At 36.2% G+C, this 15,258-nt stretch overlaps 1 protein-coding gene across 1 annotated transcript in view; it reads right to left on the reverse strand.

Moving 5' to 3' along the window:
• Positions 1-3,661: 3,661 nt before the first annotated feature.
• SH3GLB1 (SH3 domain containing GRB2 like, endophilin B1) overlaps positions 3,662-15,258 on the reverse strand; it is a 38,539-nt gene continuing 26,942 nt past the window's right edge. Inside the window, exons 7-9 of the mRNA XM_024767843.1 lie at positions 14,917-15,017; positions 8,901-9,129; positions 3,662-8,514 (exon numbers count right to left, since the gene is read on the reverse strand). Of these exons, the coding sequence (XP_024623611.1) occupies positions 8,407-8,514; positions 8,901-9,129; positions 14,917-15,017 (438 nt within the window). The 3' untranslated portion in view covers positions 3,662-8,406. The remainder of the gene's footprint in view (positions 8,515-8,900; positions 9,130-14,916; positions 15,018-15,258) is intronic.

Genomic DNA, 15,258 nt, shown 5'->3' on the forward strand with positions numbered 1-15,258 from the left:
AGATTCCCCACTTGGCTTGCTAAACTTGGTAGATTTTTTTTTTTAAGTTGCTTAAGCAGTGATTTACAGCTACTTTATGTTAGGAACATTTTTTTTTTTCTGCCCCAAGAAAAGTTACACAGAAGGAGTATAGGAAATAATGGGACATTGACCATATTTTCGGGGCACATATAAAAAAATGTGTCTGTGTTACACATGGATTAAGAGCTTGGGCTTTGGAGTTGGGAAGACAAGGAATCAGACCAGGCTCTGCCACTTTCTGGCTCGGTGGCTCTCTAAACTGTTTCCACATCTGTGAAATGGGGTAAAAAAATACCTATGTTCCTGCCAGGTTTAAAAAAGGAAATGCACATAAACTGCTTAATAAATGTTAGCGATTTTTTCCAAAGGGATGTAGAATCTCAATAATGCTTAAGACTGCTTAATAAATGTTAGCGATTTTTTCCAAAGGGATGTAGAATCTCAATAATGCTTAAGACTGTGAGTGCCACTGTTCATATTTGTTCATTAGAACCCTTCAGAGAGTCTGAGCGTAAGTGGATCATCTCCCTCTGAGGTCTAGGTCAGTTAGGTCTGTCAGTCCAGGTAGAGGGATTTCTAAAGGAATCTCTTACAAGTTTTCATTCAGTCTTTTCTAGAAAATTCAGACTGAAGAGTTTTGTTCTCTACAATTAAACAAACAAACAACAAACTCATTGTCTACCTGCCAATAGATTGTGTGTGTCATTTAAGTTAACTAATAATTTGGGGTTTGTCATTAGTTACTATTAAAACACGAGCAACTTTGCCTTGTTTAGACCATCTTAGGATGCAAGAACTTGAAGGACTTTGGAGATCAGTTGGTTTAATCCTTTCATTTTACAGATAAGAAATCTGTGGGCTTTAGAGGTTAAGTGAATAATTTGCCTGAGGACATAACCACAAATTTAATTTCTACTGGACTTGCTATCTAAACGCTCTCAGAAAGAATGGCTTATGATGAACTATTCTAAAACAATTGTTTTAGTCTCCTGCAACATGTAATTGGTTTATATCTAAACACCCTACTGGAAGGTAAATTCACTTAGTTTCCAAGGGTTACATTATGAAACAAATTTCTCTTGAGGCACTCATCAGAAAGTTCCATGGAATAAAATTAGACATTTTGTAAGTGCATGATTGAAACTGTTTCATAACCACAACACGTAATTGGTAGCAAATGCTTTGAAAACTTTCAGGTCAAAATGATCACGGAGTTTCAATGTCTCATTTCTCCATATATACGCATACACTGGACTGTTTTCTGAGGAAAATCTTGACCCTTTCTCCAAGTGCTCCTTTTTGCAGAGATAGTCACTTTCTCTACAGATTTCAACTGGTTAATTTATGGTAAAAATAATTTCAATTCATTTTTTATGTGATTGGTTAAAGTATAGGGATTTGTACTCCACATTCTCATCAGAGAACTTAACTTCTAACCTTCAGCTGCCAAGCTCTTATGAAAAGCTTGATAATGAGAAATATATATGGAACTTTGCCTGAAGGGTATGTAGTTCATTCATTACTTTAGAAATACTGATAGTGATGATGATGATGGTGGTGGTGACAATAATAACAATAATGATAGAAACTAGATGTGCATCTTCTGATCTTGCTGTCCAAAGCGGGCAATGTTTCTTAGGGCAAACACACGTAACAGCACCAAGCCTGAATCATTAAAGATCGTTTGTAGAAATCAGAATGCTGTTAGCAGCTATGAGGGCTGCTGAAACTCAGCTTTAGGTGTGCTAAGAGTTAGGGGACACAAAGTCCCTGTCCTTGAGCTCAGCTAGGTTAGCAAGTAATTGCAATTCAAGGCAATACATGCCACAGTTGAGTTACATTTATATATGTGAATAATTAATTCTGCCTGAGGGAATCCAGAATATCTTCGTACCAGAGGGAGCTTTTGAACTTACTCTTAATAAGTGAGGGTCTTCAGGTAGAGCTGAGTAAACTATATACCAAAGGCAAACAAGTATCAAAGCATATGGTTGCTGGGGTTACCTATTATACCTTGTTTCATACGACTTCACTAGAAAATGGGACTAGGCAGAAACATGTACTCTTAACCCTAGGTCATCAGGCTTTCAGAAGAGTTGCTGAGAGTTGTAGCCCATCTTCTTTCACCTCATAATTATTCATTTAATTTGTTTTGTTCTCACAAACCTAAAGCTTCCTGTATAGCCTTCCTTCCTTACATCCCCTATTTTAAGTTCTCTTACTACTCATTTTTTATTGGCTGAGTAGTTCTGAGTTATAATCAACAAACTAGATGCTAATTTCAATGTATCTGGTTCATCCAAATTTGAAAATGGGTTGGTCTCTGGGGAGCTGTCTGCTATGATTACTGGAGATGTTACCTCTGGGACATCTATCTTTTGGAAATACTGCTGAGCAACTTTTACAATTCAGATACTTCTCTAAATAAATTTACTTCATTATCAATGAATCAATTGTGTGTTCTCTCATCCTGGGGATGCTATTGAGACTTAACTGGTTATCACTACCTTTATTGAGCTGAGCCCTCCGTGTCAGGTTCTCACTGGTGGAAGGCAAGCCATCCAAAGTACAAAGATCAGCTGTAGGTCAAAGGTGGGGTTTCAGTCAGAAGGGGAAGTTTGGCATGGCTGACATGTCCAGCTCACCATTTTAGAATAATATGATTACTATTTTAGAATAATATGATTACCATTTTGATACACTTCCATAAAAGCATAGCAGTTGAAATGTTCCATTAGCTACCTGTCTGGGAGTTTTATCTGGTTAGGTTACTTGTGTGGAGAAAATGAGACACCCTTTAAAAACCAGATTTTGTAGGTAGGATGTACAAGGCAATGTCCATTTATTGTGACACCTTTCAAGGAAGATTCTATTTGGCAATGGCAGTGATATTTACTCCACTGAGGTAGATAATAGCAACTGCTCTAACCTACTTAGGTGGAAATTCTATTAAGTTATTATCTACTAGGTGCCAGGCACTTTGCCCATAATATGATTAATTCTTTCAACCCTACAAGTTTATACTATTCTCATTTCTGCAGATGGGCAAACAGGCTCAAAGAGGTTGACTGACATAAAACTAGGCAACCAAGTGGGAGAGCCAATGTTCTGCCTACCTTCCAAAGTTTCTACTTTCCCCATGATGTCCACGCTCCCTAGATGCAACAGTAAGCCTGTATCAAAATTATCCAGTCCGTTTAGGATTGTTCTCCTACCATTTCGGCAAAAGTCAGAAAAGTCAGTGCTTCCAGGAGACTGAATAAAAGCAAGGGGAAAGCCAGTATTACAATCATTCCCAAAGTATCACAAAATACATAATAGAAGGTAGAACAGTAAATGATGTCATGTCAGAATAATTTAAGTCTGATCTTGGTTTTAATTGTGCAGGGTCTTTTTATCTTCCTTTTACTCTTTATTTTTAAACCGAAGGTTCTAAGAACATTCAGTTGGAAGCCCTCCAAAAAGAAATAGTATACTTCCTTATACTGCCAATAAAGTGTAAGCCGATAAGTTTTCTAAGGGGCAAAGTGGCAGCGACAAAAGCTTTTATAAACTGGCATACTCTACAATAGCAATTCGACTTCCAAATATTCACCTTAAGGAAATATTAAGAACACATAAAAGAGTTAACAACACAATATTCTTTTAAGCAGTTTATTAGCGAAAAATTGGAAACAACCTGAAAACAGTAGTTTAATAAAATGTGGCACATAAGATGAAATACCATGCAGCCATTAAAAAAAGATATAGAAACATTTTTGACATGGCAGGATAGTCATGGTATTGTCAAGTGAAAAAGTTACAAAACAGTATGTACAACTTGATCCCACTTAAAACAATCTATAAAAGCACAGACGAATCTGGAAGTCTATGCACCTAAGTAACAGTAGCTCTCCCTGGATGGTGGAATTATAGGTGATTTTTATCTTTAAACTATATATTCTTTTTTTCCCTTTTTTACCAATGCATCTATGACTTGTAGTATTAAAAAAAAGCATTAACAATTCTTAAAAAGTCTCCTTTGAAGTAGAGAGAGTGGAGTTGGCAACCTGAGCACCGGGGTGTACACATTAGTCTGATATAACTTTAATGGTTTGTCAGGGAGCTTTGATGTCAAATTGTGACTGTGCTGAGTGGAAATGTGGGTGGTGGTAGTGCTTACCCTTCTTCAGACTAAGGGATCCATCCCTAGAAACCCTCCACAGCAACCAAGTACTGGCATTCCAAGCAATATTTCCCTTTCTTACACTAAGCATACCTTATACCTTCACACCCACTTGTAATACAGCCCAGCAACGTTCCTCTATACTTGAGAGCAGTGTTGTTGGTATACAGAAGGCAGGGAGAATTTTCAAGCGATGTCAGATAGCACGTCTGAAGGTAAAAGGCACGATTTCTTTATTCTACTGAAGTGGGTCTCAAACTTGAGAGTTTAACAATCACCTAAATGGCTTGTAAAACAGAATGCTGGGCCCTATCCCCAGAGTTTGATGCAGTAGAGCTTGGATAAGACTTAAGAATTGCATTTTTTCTTTCTTTGACAAATATTGAGTACATACTATATGCTGGGTCTCCTGCTAAGAGTTGGGAATTTAACTGTGATCAAAAGAATTAATAGTCTCATTCTCAGGGAGCCTACACTCTAGTGACAGATACATACTAAACAAATAAATTATTAAAAGTAACTATATAATTATGATTAGTGCTAGAACACAGTAAAGAGGATCAGAATTTAGTTTTTGTCTTGAAATATTTTAAAAAATGTTACATGGAAGAACTAAGACTAGTTTTATAGCCCCTTGAAGACAACAAATAAGTACAAAAAAAAAGGTTCTTGGAGATACGAATTAACATTTTTAACAAGTTCCTACGTGATGCTGACATTGCCTGTCTTGGGGGTCCCACACTGAGAACCACTGCCCTGCTGGGCTGACTTTCTCGTTAGGATAATGTGGGAGAAAGGGCAGTTCTGCTGTGGACCACCAGACAGACCCCCATTTGAGTCTCACCATGAGGTAAGAGCCACTTAATCATCTGGAGAAGGGGTTGAAGCAAAGCTGGCTGTAGGTCAAATTGCAAAGTCTCCTATCTATTATTATGGCTTCTCACCCAGACTTGAAGTGCCACATACTAGGGCAACATATTTCAAACGTTCGGGTGTTTGGGAGCTAGGGAAGATATTTTTAAGGAATACTGTCAACAAAGCATGAAAGTAAGCCAGGCCTCTCTGGGTAGACAAAGTTGTTGATTTTTGTCCTGGGATCCTTCATCTTCTGCATGTCCTCCCAACACCAGCTCCTCCATTCTCATTCTGTTCCTTTGTTCTGGTGAGGATAACAGCAGACTAGGAGGATGGACTCTAACCCACTAGTGACCCTGGACTCAGGTTTCTTACATTACTCAGAGTGAGGCTCATTCCCATTTCTGGGACCTAGTCTCCTACAATATGAATTTTTCTGATTAGCACCATAAAAAACAATTTAATGCAATGATCTTTTAGGTTAATTACCTTCAGGACAAACACAGAAACAATCCAATCACTTTTTTTGTTTGTAAAAGGAGCCTACAATTATTTCCAAGTTTACTACTTCATTCATAAATGCATCCTTCACATTACTATCCCTTTAGATTAAGCTCAGGGGCACAGAGATTATTTAAATAATTCTGAATTGCACCATGAATTAATAGGCTTCCAAAGCTCTTCTTCCATGCCTAAGAACCTATGGGCCTTTACCTGAGTAAAAATTAAACCTGTGACTTTATAAAATAAGCCCAAACCGAAATAAAACAAACCAAAAACCCCCCAACCAACCAATCAAACAAAATCCCATTAAAATAAAAAACAATAAACATAAGAATGAGCCCACATATTGTGGCAAATTTGTGGTGGACAAAGGCACAAAATAACCTTTGAATCCTCACATTACTGAAGGCTACTGTACATTATTGGGTTACTATAATCAACATTCATTTGATGGAAAGCAGAAGGTTCTGATAAAAATGTACACTGACTATGGTGAGGTTAAACCTAGATCTGCATCTCATTTAAAGAGGGTGGAGGATAGAATTGATAAGGAGTAGAACAGAGCATTGCAACAGAAGATGTCTGTCTGGTACATAGTCATAAACAAGGCCAACCGTCTGGATAGGTCAGGAAGCTACAGGGGCTAACAAGGGGAAACATATTCACAGCATGTTTCTACTGTGCCAAGCCTTTCCTTAAAAATTATCTAACATACAAGATAGTTAGAAATCTATAGTTACAGATTTTATAGTTATTTTATAACTGCTTTTAACACTATTTTTTGCTATAAAATCCTCACAATAACCTTAAAGTGGCATAACTGTTATCCCCATTTTGCTAACAAGGAAATGGCAGTTTGTATGACATCTAAGTCGAAGCTCAAAGAGCCCAGTATGTGAGGAAGACTGGATTTGAATCCAGGACAATTTCACTCCAGTACCCATACTCTTTCCCTTTTACTACTCTACTTCTCATAAACCTAATTTACAGTTGCTATTAAAGTTGACCTGATTTTTTTGTATGATCTTTTAAAGCCTAAATCTTGATTTATATAACATAATAGATGGTACTCTAGGCTGGCCACAGAGCTTCATTTCTGGGGGAAAAAGCTTCACTCAAGTGGTTCTAAGCTAATTAACCAGCTTGAGCAGCTTTGGGGGTTAACAGTATGGCAATTCACAGTGTGAATCAAAGCATCTTGTATAACTATAAAACTGCAGAGGAATTTGTCTCACAGCACAGAAATGTAACAACTACTGTTAAAATCTGAACTGTAAATTAAATTACCAACATGTTTACCAAGCTCTTATTAGGAACTCTTAAACACCATTTAAAAATATCCTTTTGTGCTAAGTGTTCATTTTTTAAAGTACCAGAAAAATATCATTTTGACACATTAACACTTCCTGAAGAAATTAACTACACCTTTACACTTCATGCATAAGCCAGACTGAACTGCTTTTAGCTTTAAGAATGTGCTACATTCTCTTAGCTCCAGGCCTGTCACAACTTCCTCCCCTGCCTAGAACACTTCCTCTCCAAACCATCTCCACTCCCAAAATCTGAATTAGGTGACTCCCAAAACTCTGAAACATACTAACCCTGTATTTCTTCTATCATGACACCGATTCTGTTATATGACCATTGCTTACTTATTTTTCTGTCTCCACCACCAGTCTTTAAGATCTGTAGGGGGAAGAACTGTGTGCATCTTGTTCAGGGTCGTATTCCCAGTTGATCAGCATACTGCATGGCCCCCAACAAATGTTTGACGAAAGAATGAATGAATGAAAATGAGAGCAGAAGTCCTGACATGGAAATAATCTGCTAATTCATAGCAGTGGTCTAAATAGCAATTTTCTGATTCCATGTATATCACTAATCATTTCATTAGTATGTGTTTCATAACTAGAGAGCCTGATCAAGATAACCTAAGTTCATTAGTAAATTTTCAACATTTTATTTGTAGGCTCAAAGTAACCAAAAGTGTATTCTGTTTGCATACAATTTACTCTATAAGGAACACAGTTGTGCTAATCCATTTTATAAGGATTTGTTGTTCAATAAGAACAAATTCTCTTTACTGCAGTAACTTCTTAACAGATCCAATTCTGATTATGGATTAAACAGTACCAATTGAACAATCTTAAAAACATTATTTAGTGAACTGAATTTGTCCCAGATGTTTTAGAACCTTAAATGCAAATGTACTAGAGAAATACGGTGGTACTTCTCAAGGACTAGTTACTCTTAAAAGAAATCATTCAGTAGTGTTTAATAAAACAAAAAACCCTCAAAATAACTCACTGAACTAGAATATTGTAATCATTCCATGTCTGCTGGAAAACAAGGTAAACATGGTATAACTGCATTTCTGTTTATGAAAACATTCAGAAACATTATATTTTTTACAAAAGAGGTTTACGTCCTAGAGCTCTTTTTAAACCAACAGTTAAAAACAAATTTTAACTTTATTCTTTGGCTATTAATTATACCTAATAAATGAGTCACGTATCAATTCACAATAAATTTATTTTACGTAAAAGAAAAAGCTTGCCATTAATGAAAAATTCAGTAGAAAACAGTTATGCTTTAAGTTGGGGCTCAAAAGTAGAAGCTACTTATTAGTGAAACCTCAGTAGAAAAAGAATTTTGTAAGAAAACATTCTTGGCATGAAAGCTTTAACATAAATTCTGTAATGAAATATTTACCATGCAATTTTATTGGCAGAAAGGCCAGTTTCTGATGGCTAGTATTTTCTTTTCAGTCTCTTAAGACATTAACATGAAAGATACTTAAACCTGCTTTATTAAGAGTTAATTGTATATAAATACGGTGTACCTTTTCATAGTCCACCTATTTAATTGAGCAGTTCTAAGTAGGTAATTGGCACCCTGCCCTTCTGGTTTCCCCTTTCCCCCATTAGCCAGTCTGAATCCATGCCAATGACACTGAAAACAGTGATTACCTACAAAATAAAACATTTCCAGTTATTAACTATGTTAATAAACACACAGAAAACTAATCAGACTTAATTTGTTTAAAGTATAAATTATTCACTATCAAAGAATTTAAACATTATTATCAATTTGGTGAAAGATAAAGGATTTTATTAGAGACAGTTTTAGAAATCTAGTGATTTAGCAGTTAAAAGCTTTAAATATTTCTGTGATGTTCTATTTTGTTAAAAAATAGTAGTTAAAAAATTATAAAATGTTAATATAACCAGCTGTAATCTATGAAAATATTCATAATAAACTATTTCCAAATAAGTAATGAGGAATTTGCATTTTATTATACTGGAAGGTAAGTCAATCTATGATATAGTTTTCCTTTTATACCCACATTACTCACCTCATCTGCCAGAAGTGATAATTCAGTACTGTTTGCAGCATCATAATCATACAGAACCCTGGCCTTCCTGCTGCCACTGCACTCCTTAGGGTCAGTGAGGTTGGAAGGAGAGGTGATTACTAGGCCACTTGTTGAAGTCAAGGCAGAAGAACCAATCACGTTTGATGAAGCAGATGGTATAGGTGCCACAGAAGTCTGGTTGTTGTTACAATGATAAATGGATGGAAAACTGTTGAAAAGAAAATGGCCAATTATCTATTTGCAAGTGACCAAAGTTCCTGTATACCACCACTTGGGGGCAGTGTTTACCTTCTACCAACCTTCACTTTGGCTAAAGATTTGAGGATGCCAATATTTTAATGACAAAGTACGCTATCCAGCTCACCCCTCTAGGGTCAATTACACTAGAGAAAATGCAGGTTGTTTTTAAATATAAAATCTTTGAAAGTTTGTTTCAAAGCCATCTTTACAAGTATAAACTTTAAAAAGTTTTTAAAAAACAATGGTTTTCTTTTTCCAGAAAAATGAGTTTATGATATTTCCAACAACCTTCTATAAGTATGTTCCATTAATTTTTTCCTCCCTTTATGAATTGTTAAATAAAAATACCAATGAAAGACTTACTTAAATGTTAGATACTACTGCAAGAGTGAAGTTTTCTCAAGTTAATTCTTTGAGAAATATTTGAGTAACTGAACTCTTTTTCATAAAATCGATCCAATCACATTTTCCTGTTCATTCAAGTACTTATTGAGTATCTACATGTTCAACATCACTACCACAAGCTGAGATATAAACATGAAACAATGCCATTCCTTTATGGACATGTAGATAAGTGAGGAGATGGACATTCAAATAATATGTTATGACTGATAATTAACATAATGAAGACTCAATGGGAGAATACGGAAATGTCCCAAGTTCATTTTGTCTTCTATTTTTTAGGGGAAAAATAAAAGTTTTATTAGGAATTAGTGAAATCCCTGTGATCAATGTGCTTATAAATAGTTTAAAGATAATTTTCAATTTATTGTAAGCCTACTGTTTCTCCAATAATACTCAACGGAAAACAGCATAAGATGGCTGGCCTATAATCATTCTAATCCAACCACTTCTAAGGTTGAAAAAAATCCTATGAAAATTCATATTTAAGTTTAAATAAATCCATTAGTTAAAATATAAAATGCTTCATCTGGTAGGGTAGGTGAAATTAATCCCTTCATAAAATAGTTTTCTTCTTTATGACTCCTGTGCCATCTGGAAATCAGTCAGCCAGCAGCAAAATTCCCTGTATCCTTAACCTCTTCTCCAACCCTTCCATTCACCTCCTGATGCTTGTGTTTAATCTCCCACACTCCCTTTATCATTGAGCCTAGAGGTGGATGTTGAAGGAGTTGCACGTTCCTCATTACCATTCCTATACTCCTTTCCCTAACCAATCCTACCTAATCTTTGAATTTCATGTTATTCAACTATATACTACCTACCATCTCTTGTTGCAATCATCTACAGGCATCTCATTCTTTTCCCTTTATTTCTGGATTTTAGCTCCTGGCTCACTAACAGTGGATCTTAATTCTCGGTGGTTCTAATATCCATGTAGACAATTATTTGAACACTTTGGCCTGTCAGACCCGTGAGCTCTTCTCTTCCAGTGATTCTGTGACTGACCTAGTTCAGCCACCCACTCCCAATGCCTCATCTAGACCATATCAATTCCAAAAACTATAACCTTTACAATAATCAATTTCCAACATCCCATTCTCTGACCATCATCTTGTTTCCCCTAGTACTCTCATTTCAACAAGCCTATCCTGGATCTATAGTCCTCCACAGACCTACCATCTATCATCCTACCAACACGCCCTTCGTGTCCAAGGTAAATTATTATAATCACCTCCTTGCACATGCCTTCATATCATTTGCCCTTTACTTCATACTACTCGTTTGGTAAAAATCTTTCTAATTATCTACTCAGTATCCATGTATGTACTATGACAGTAAAAAACTACAAAACCATGTTGTCTGGTCTCACACTCAATGAATGAGTAGGAACCTAAAGTGGGTCCACAATGCTGCCTGGCAACTACACTACATTTCTCTAGTCTACCCACTTTTAACATTCTGCTGATGACTATTTCATACCCCTTCATCCATCCTCAAAATTCCAGCATTTCTCCCCTAACCTTTATAATCAGCTGCTAAGTTGTGTTCTTTTTTAACTGAGAGGAGAAAAAAACAATCAGGAAACTTCCATGCTTTGGTCATCTCTCCTCCTACTACAGATGAGCTATCTATGCTCTTAAGATTATTTTTTTTAAGGTTAATTTTTCCACCTGTGTACAAAATCTCCTCTCAAGGATATCACACTACCAATTCTTCCCTTTCTTTCTAATATTATATTTTCTCCATTTACTGTGTCATTCTTATCAGATTACAATCATGCTCTTATTTCTCCTATCTTAAAAAAAACTCAAAAATGTGCTGGACTCCACTTTTTCCTCTGGCTAGTGCTTCATTTCTGTTTCTCTTTACACTAGAACTCCTTGAAAGACTTATCTAAACTTACTGTCACAGCTCCTCTCCTTCCATTCCCTTACATTAACAAACAAGCTTTTGCTCCTACTGTTCCACTAAAACTACCTGTCAAGGTCAGCAATGTTCAAAATCCAATGGTCCACTAGCAGTTCTCTTTCACTTGACCTATCTAGTGGTCACAGTGGACCACTCCCCTCACTTTTTACAGCTTATTCCAAGGCCACACTTGGTTTACATCTTACCTCAGTGCTCATTCCTTACCATCCTCCTTAGCTGGTTCTTCAACTCTTTGTTGGAGTACTTCAGGGCTCAGCCCTTGGTTCTCTGTTTTTCTCTACCTGTACTTAACTTCCTTGGTAATTTCATCTAGTCTCACAGATTTGAATATCCTTGATATTGCTGACAACTCTCTAATTTATACTTTTAATTCACCCCCACCCCCAATTTCCAGACTTGTATACCCTAAAATTGGGTATCTCCACTCAGATGTTTCATATCTCAAACTTAACATGTCTAAAACTGGGCTCCTGATATACCTCACATGCCTTCCCCACCCCAACCTGCTCCTCCTGGGGCATTCCCCATTTTAATTAACCAAAACTCCATTCTTTCAGTTGCTCAGGCCAAACACTTGCAGTAATTCTTGACACCTCTAAGCCTCATATACAGAAAGTTTGTCAGCAAACCCTGCTGGCTTTACCTGTAAAACACACCCAGGGTTTGAGCACTTCTACCACATCTATCACAATCACCCCGATCCAAGCCACTGTCACCTCCTGACTGGATTATTGACCAAGTTATTGCAGTAGGCTCTGAACAGGTCTGTCAGCTTATACTCATGACCTCTAACATCTATCCTCAACAGAGCAGCAGGAATGATCTTGTTAAAGGTTAAAATCAAATCATGTCACTCCTCAGCTCAAAATCCTCCAGACTTCATCATCTCTGAGTACAGCCCAAACTCCAAAGAGTGGCTTCCAAAGCCCTACATATCTTCGCTCCCTGTTTCCTTGATTAATCTCCAGCCAAGCTCTCCTTGTTGTTGCCTGAACATACAGCTATGTTCCTGCTTTAGAGTTTTTGTACTTTGTCTCTGGAGCATCTCTAAGATTCCTGCGTGCTTTGTTTCCTCACATCTTTCCAATCTGTCTTCCCTGACTACTGTAAACCTCTACTCTAACCAAGGTACTTCCCTGTTGTATTTTTCTCCATAGCATTTATCACCTTCTAATAGACTGCGTAATTCATAGACATTGATTTTCTACTCCCTTCTACCCCTAAATAGAATGCAGGATCCATGAAGGCAGGGATATGGTCTATTTTGTTTACATTGTATCCTTGATGCCTAGAATAGGGCATCTGTAAAAATTAAAAGCAAATGTTTCTCTGATGGGTAAAAGGGTTCTAATGATAAAAAGAAATAATTTCTAATTCAAGTTTCACTCTAAAGTTAAGAACACATTTCCTAGCATCCTTTCCTCAGTGAACTTGGCAGTGATTAAATATATACATTTCTGAAGAGAAAAAAAAAAAGATAAGTTCTCTCTCCCTACATATGTGTGTGTACACACACGATTTTTAAAGTCTTTAACCATGTACTTTACTTTCAAATTTACTAGTATAATTAGCTTTTGTTTAGCCATTGAGGTCTACCTATGTCAACTTTGGGAAATTAATGGTAAAAAGAAAAACAACAAAACACCAAACCAAACAAAAAAACCCTGAAAGGCCATCTTCAACTTCTAAGAACTTTTACTGATAACTTTAAAAAACTCTAGACTTCCTGCCACATAGCTCAATATGTTAAACTTTCCAATTATTTAAAAATAAAACACATTTACTAATCTTATAACTAGCTCTTCTATTTCCTTATCTGTATGTGGATAATAATAATACCTACCTCAGCACATCAATGACTAGATTTTGTGTGAATGGCTGAGTTCCAAAGCATTTGTATGGCCTTAAGCAGAATTCAAGAATGAATGGTTTCAACAGCAACCCCTCTGCTGCACTGTGAGAGTATCAGGACAAAATGAACAGGAAGTACTAAGGCTTCCTGGGCTTAAAATACTTTTAATGATGTGGGGATAGAGTAGTATTCTGATTTCAGATATTAATACCAGTAACAAAACTTCAAATATATAAAAGTATAAATACTTCTGTAAATCCTATTAGAATAACCAGTGGTATTAGACTACAACTCATTTTTAAGATCTAAAATTGGTTTTGTGGATGTGCCTAATTTTGTTCTAGGTCTAGTTTTGAAGGACTAATATGCAGAAAGGAAGACCAAAGTGATGGGTTTTTTTTTTCTCCTTATTCCTTGAAATAACTTCTCTTGATATTCCTCCTTCAAATATTATATATCACTCCCCTGCTTTAATGGTTCCTCACTATGTAAATTCCAAACTCCTTATCATTACTTATTTTAAAGGGCATTCATGACATGACCTGGCTTCATTATTCTAGCCACATCTACTATCCCATTTTAAATTTGAACACTATGATCCAACCAGAATGAACTATTGTCAGTTTCCTGAACTTGCCACACTCTTTTTCCTCTGGCCCTTTCATATACATATTCCTCCTCTGCCTGGAATATTTGTCCCTGCCCCTTTCTTGTTCTAGATTATTCCTACTAAAATAATTTCATCTGTGAATCTTTGCTAGACTCACTTGAGTCACAGTTAGATGTCCCTTACAGTAATCTGAACTTCTCTTTCCACTTATCACATGGCCTGTCCACCTATGGCCTGTACTTCTACCTAGGTTTTAAGTATTTGCTGTGAGAGCAGAGACCATGTTTGTCCTGTACATCTTTTATTTTCAGTGTCACCTTACAACGTTAGCTCCATAAAGGTAAGCAATTTTGCCTGTTCTGTTCGCTGATATAATCCCAGAGTATAGAACAGTGCTTGAATACGACAGGTGTTCAATAAATATTTGAGAACGAATGATTGAGTTGTGTTGCTTTACATATGTGCTGTAAAGTATATTACCATACTAAAAATAATAACATCAATGGGCTTGAGGTCTTACAGAATATTCTAAAATCTTTTTAACAGTGAACAAGTAATGAATAAGTACAAATTAGTTTACCTCTAAGGGCAAGTAAGTGTCAATATAACTATATCTTCCTCAACCACCTGCAAAGGTATTCAAGAGAAAAGTGAACTTCAAATGCTTTTTGAAGTTATAAAAAGGTATTCACTTAAATTATCTAAAAAGCACTAAAAAGGTATTCATTTAAATTATCATCTCACCCCTGTTAACATTTTTCTGTGCCAGGAGAGCCCAAAATGTCTTTGTTACCACAGAAGTGTGATAATCACTTTCCTTAAAAAAAAAAAATCTGATTCTAAGTAATCTAATAAAAGCCTTTAATTCTTCTATTTTTCACCTCTATTACTAGTTCATATGAAAAAATCTGAATTTCTTCTCTTATCAGGAGTTTCATGTATGAAAAGGAAATTGCCACCTTCCCAGTTGCTTTTGGAGGTCTAACATGTACTGGTAACATTGTGCGTAGTAAGTCATCTGGGCTTCTACAAAGTCATTCAGACAGCGGAGGTGATGGGCCTGTAAAGGAAAGTTACAGTCACTTCTTAGCTCTATAATCTACTTAAAGTGGCACACGCTCAGGGAAGACAGAGCACGACACTGTACTTGGGGTAAATCATCAGTATCTATCATTTTACTACAATTTACAACAACAAACTGTTTAGCCAAAAAAAACCAAAAAACAAAAAACATCAAACGGACTTGACGATGGTGGGAGAACTACCTCATCAGGTGATGAGGTGTAAACAAAAATTTAAAA

The sequence above is a fragment of the Neophocaena asiaeorientalis genome, unplaced genomic scaffold (assembly GCF_003031525.2).
Source record: "Neophocaena asiaeorientalis asiaeorientalis breed wild unplaced genomic scaffold, Neophocaena_asiaeorientalis_V1.1 scaffold546, whole genome shotgun sequence".
Classification (NCBI taxonomy): Eukaryota; Metazoa; Chordata; class Mammalia; order Artiodactyla; family Phocoenidae; genus Neophocaena; species Neophocaena asiaeorientalis.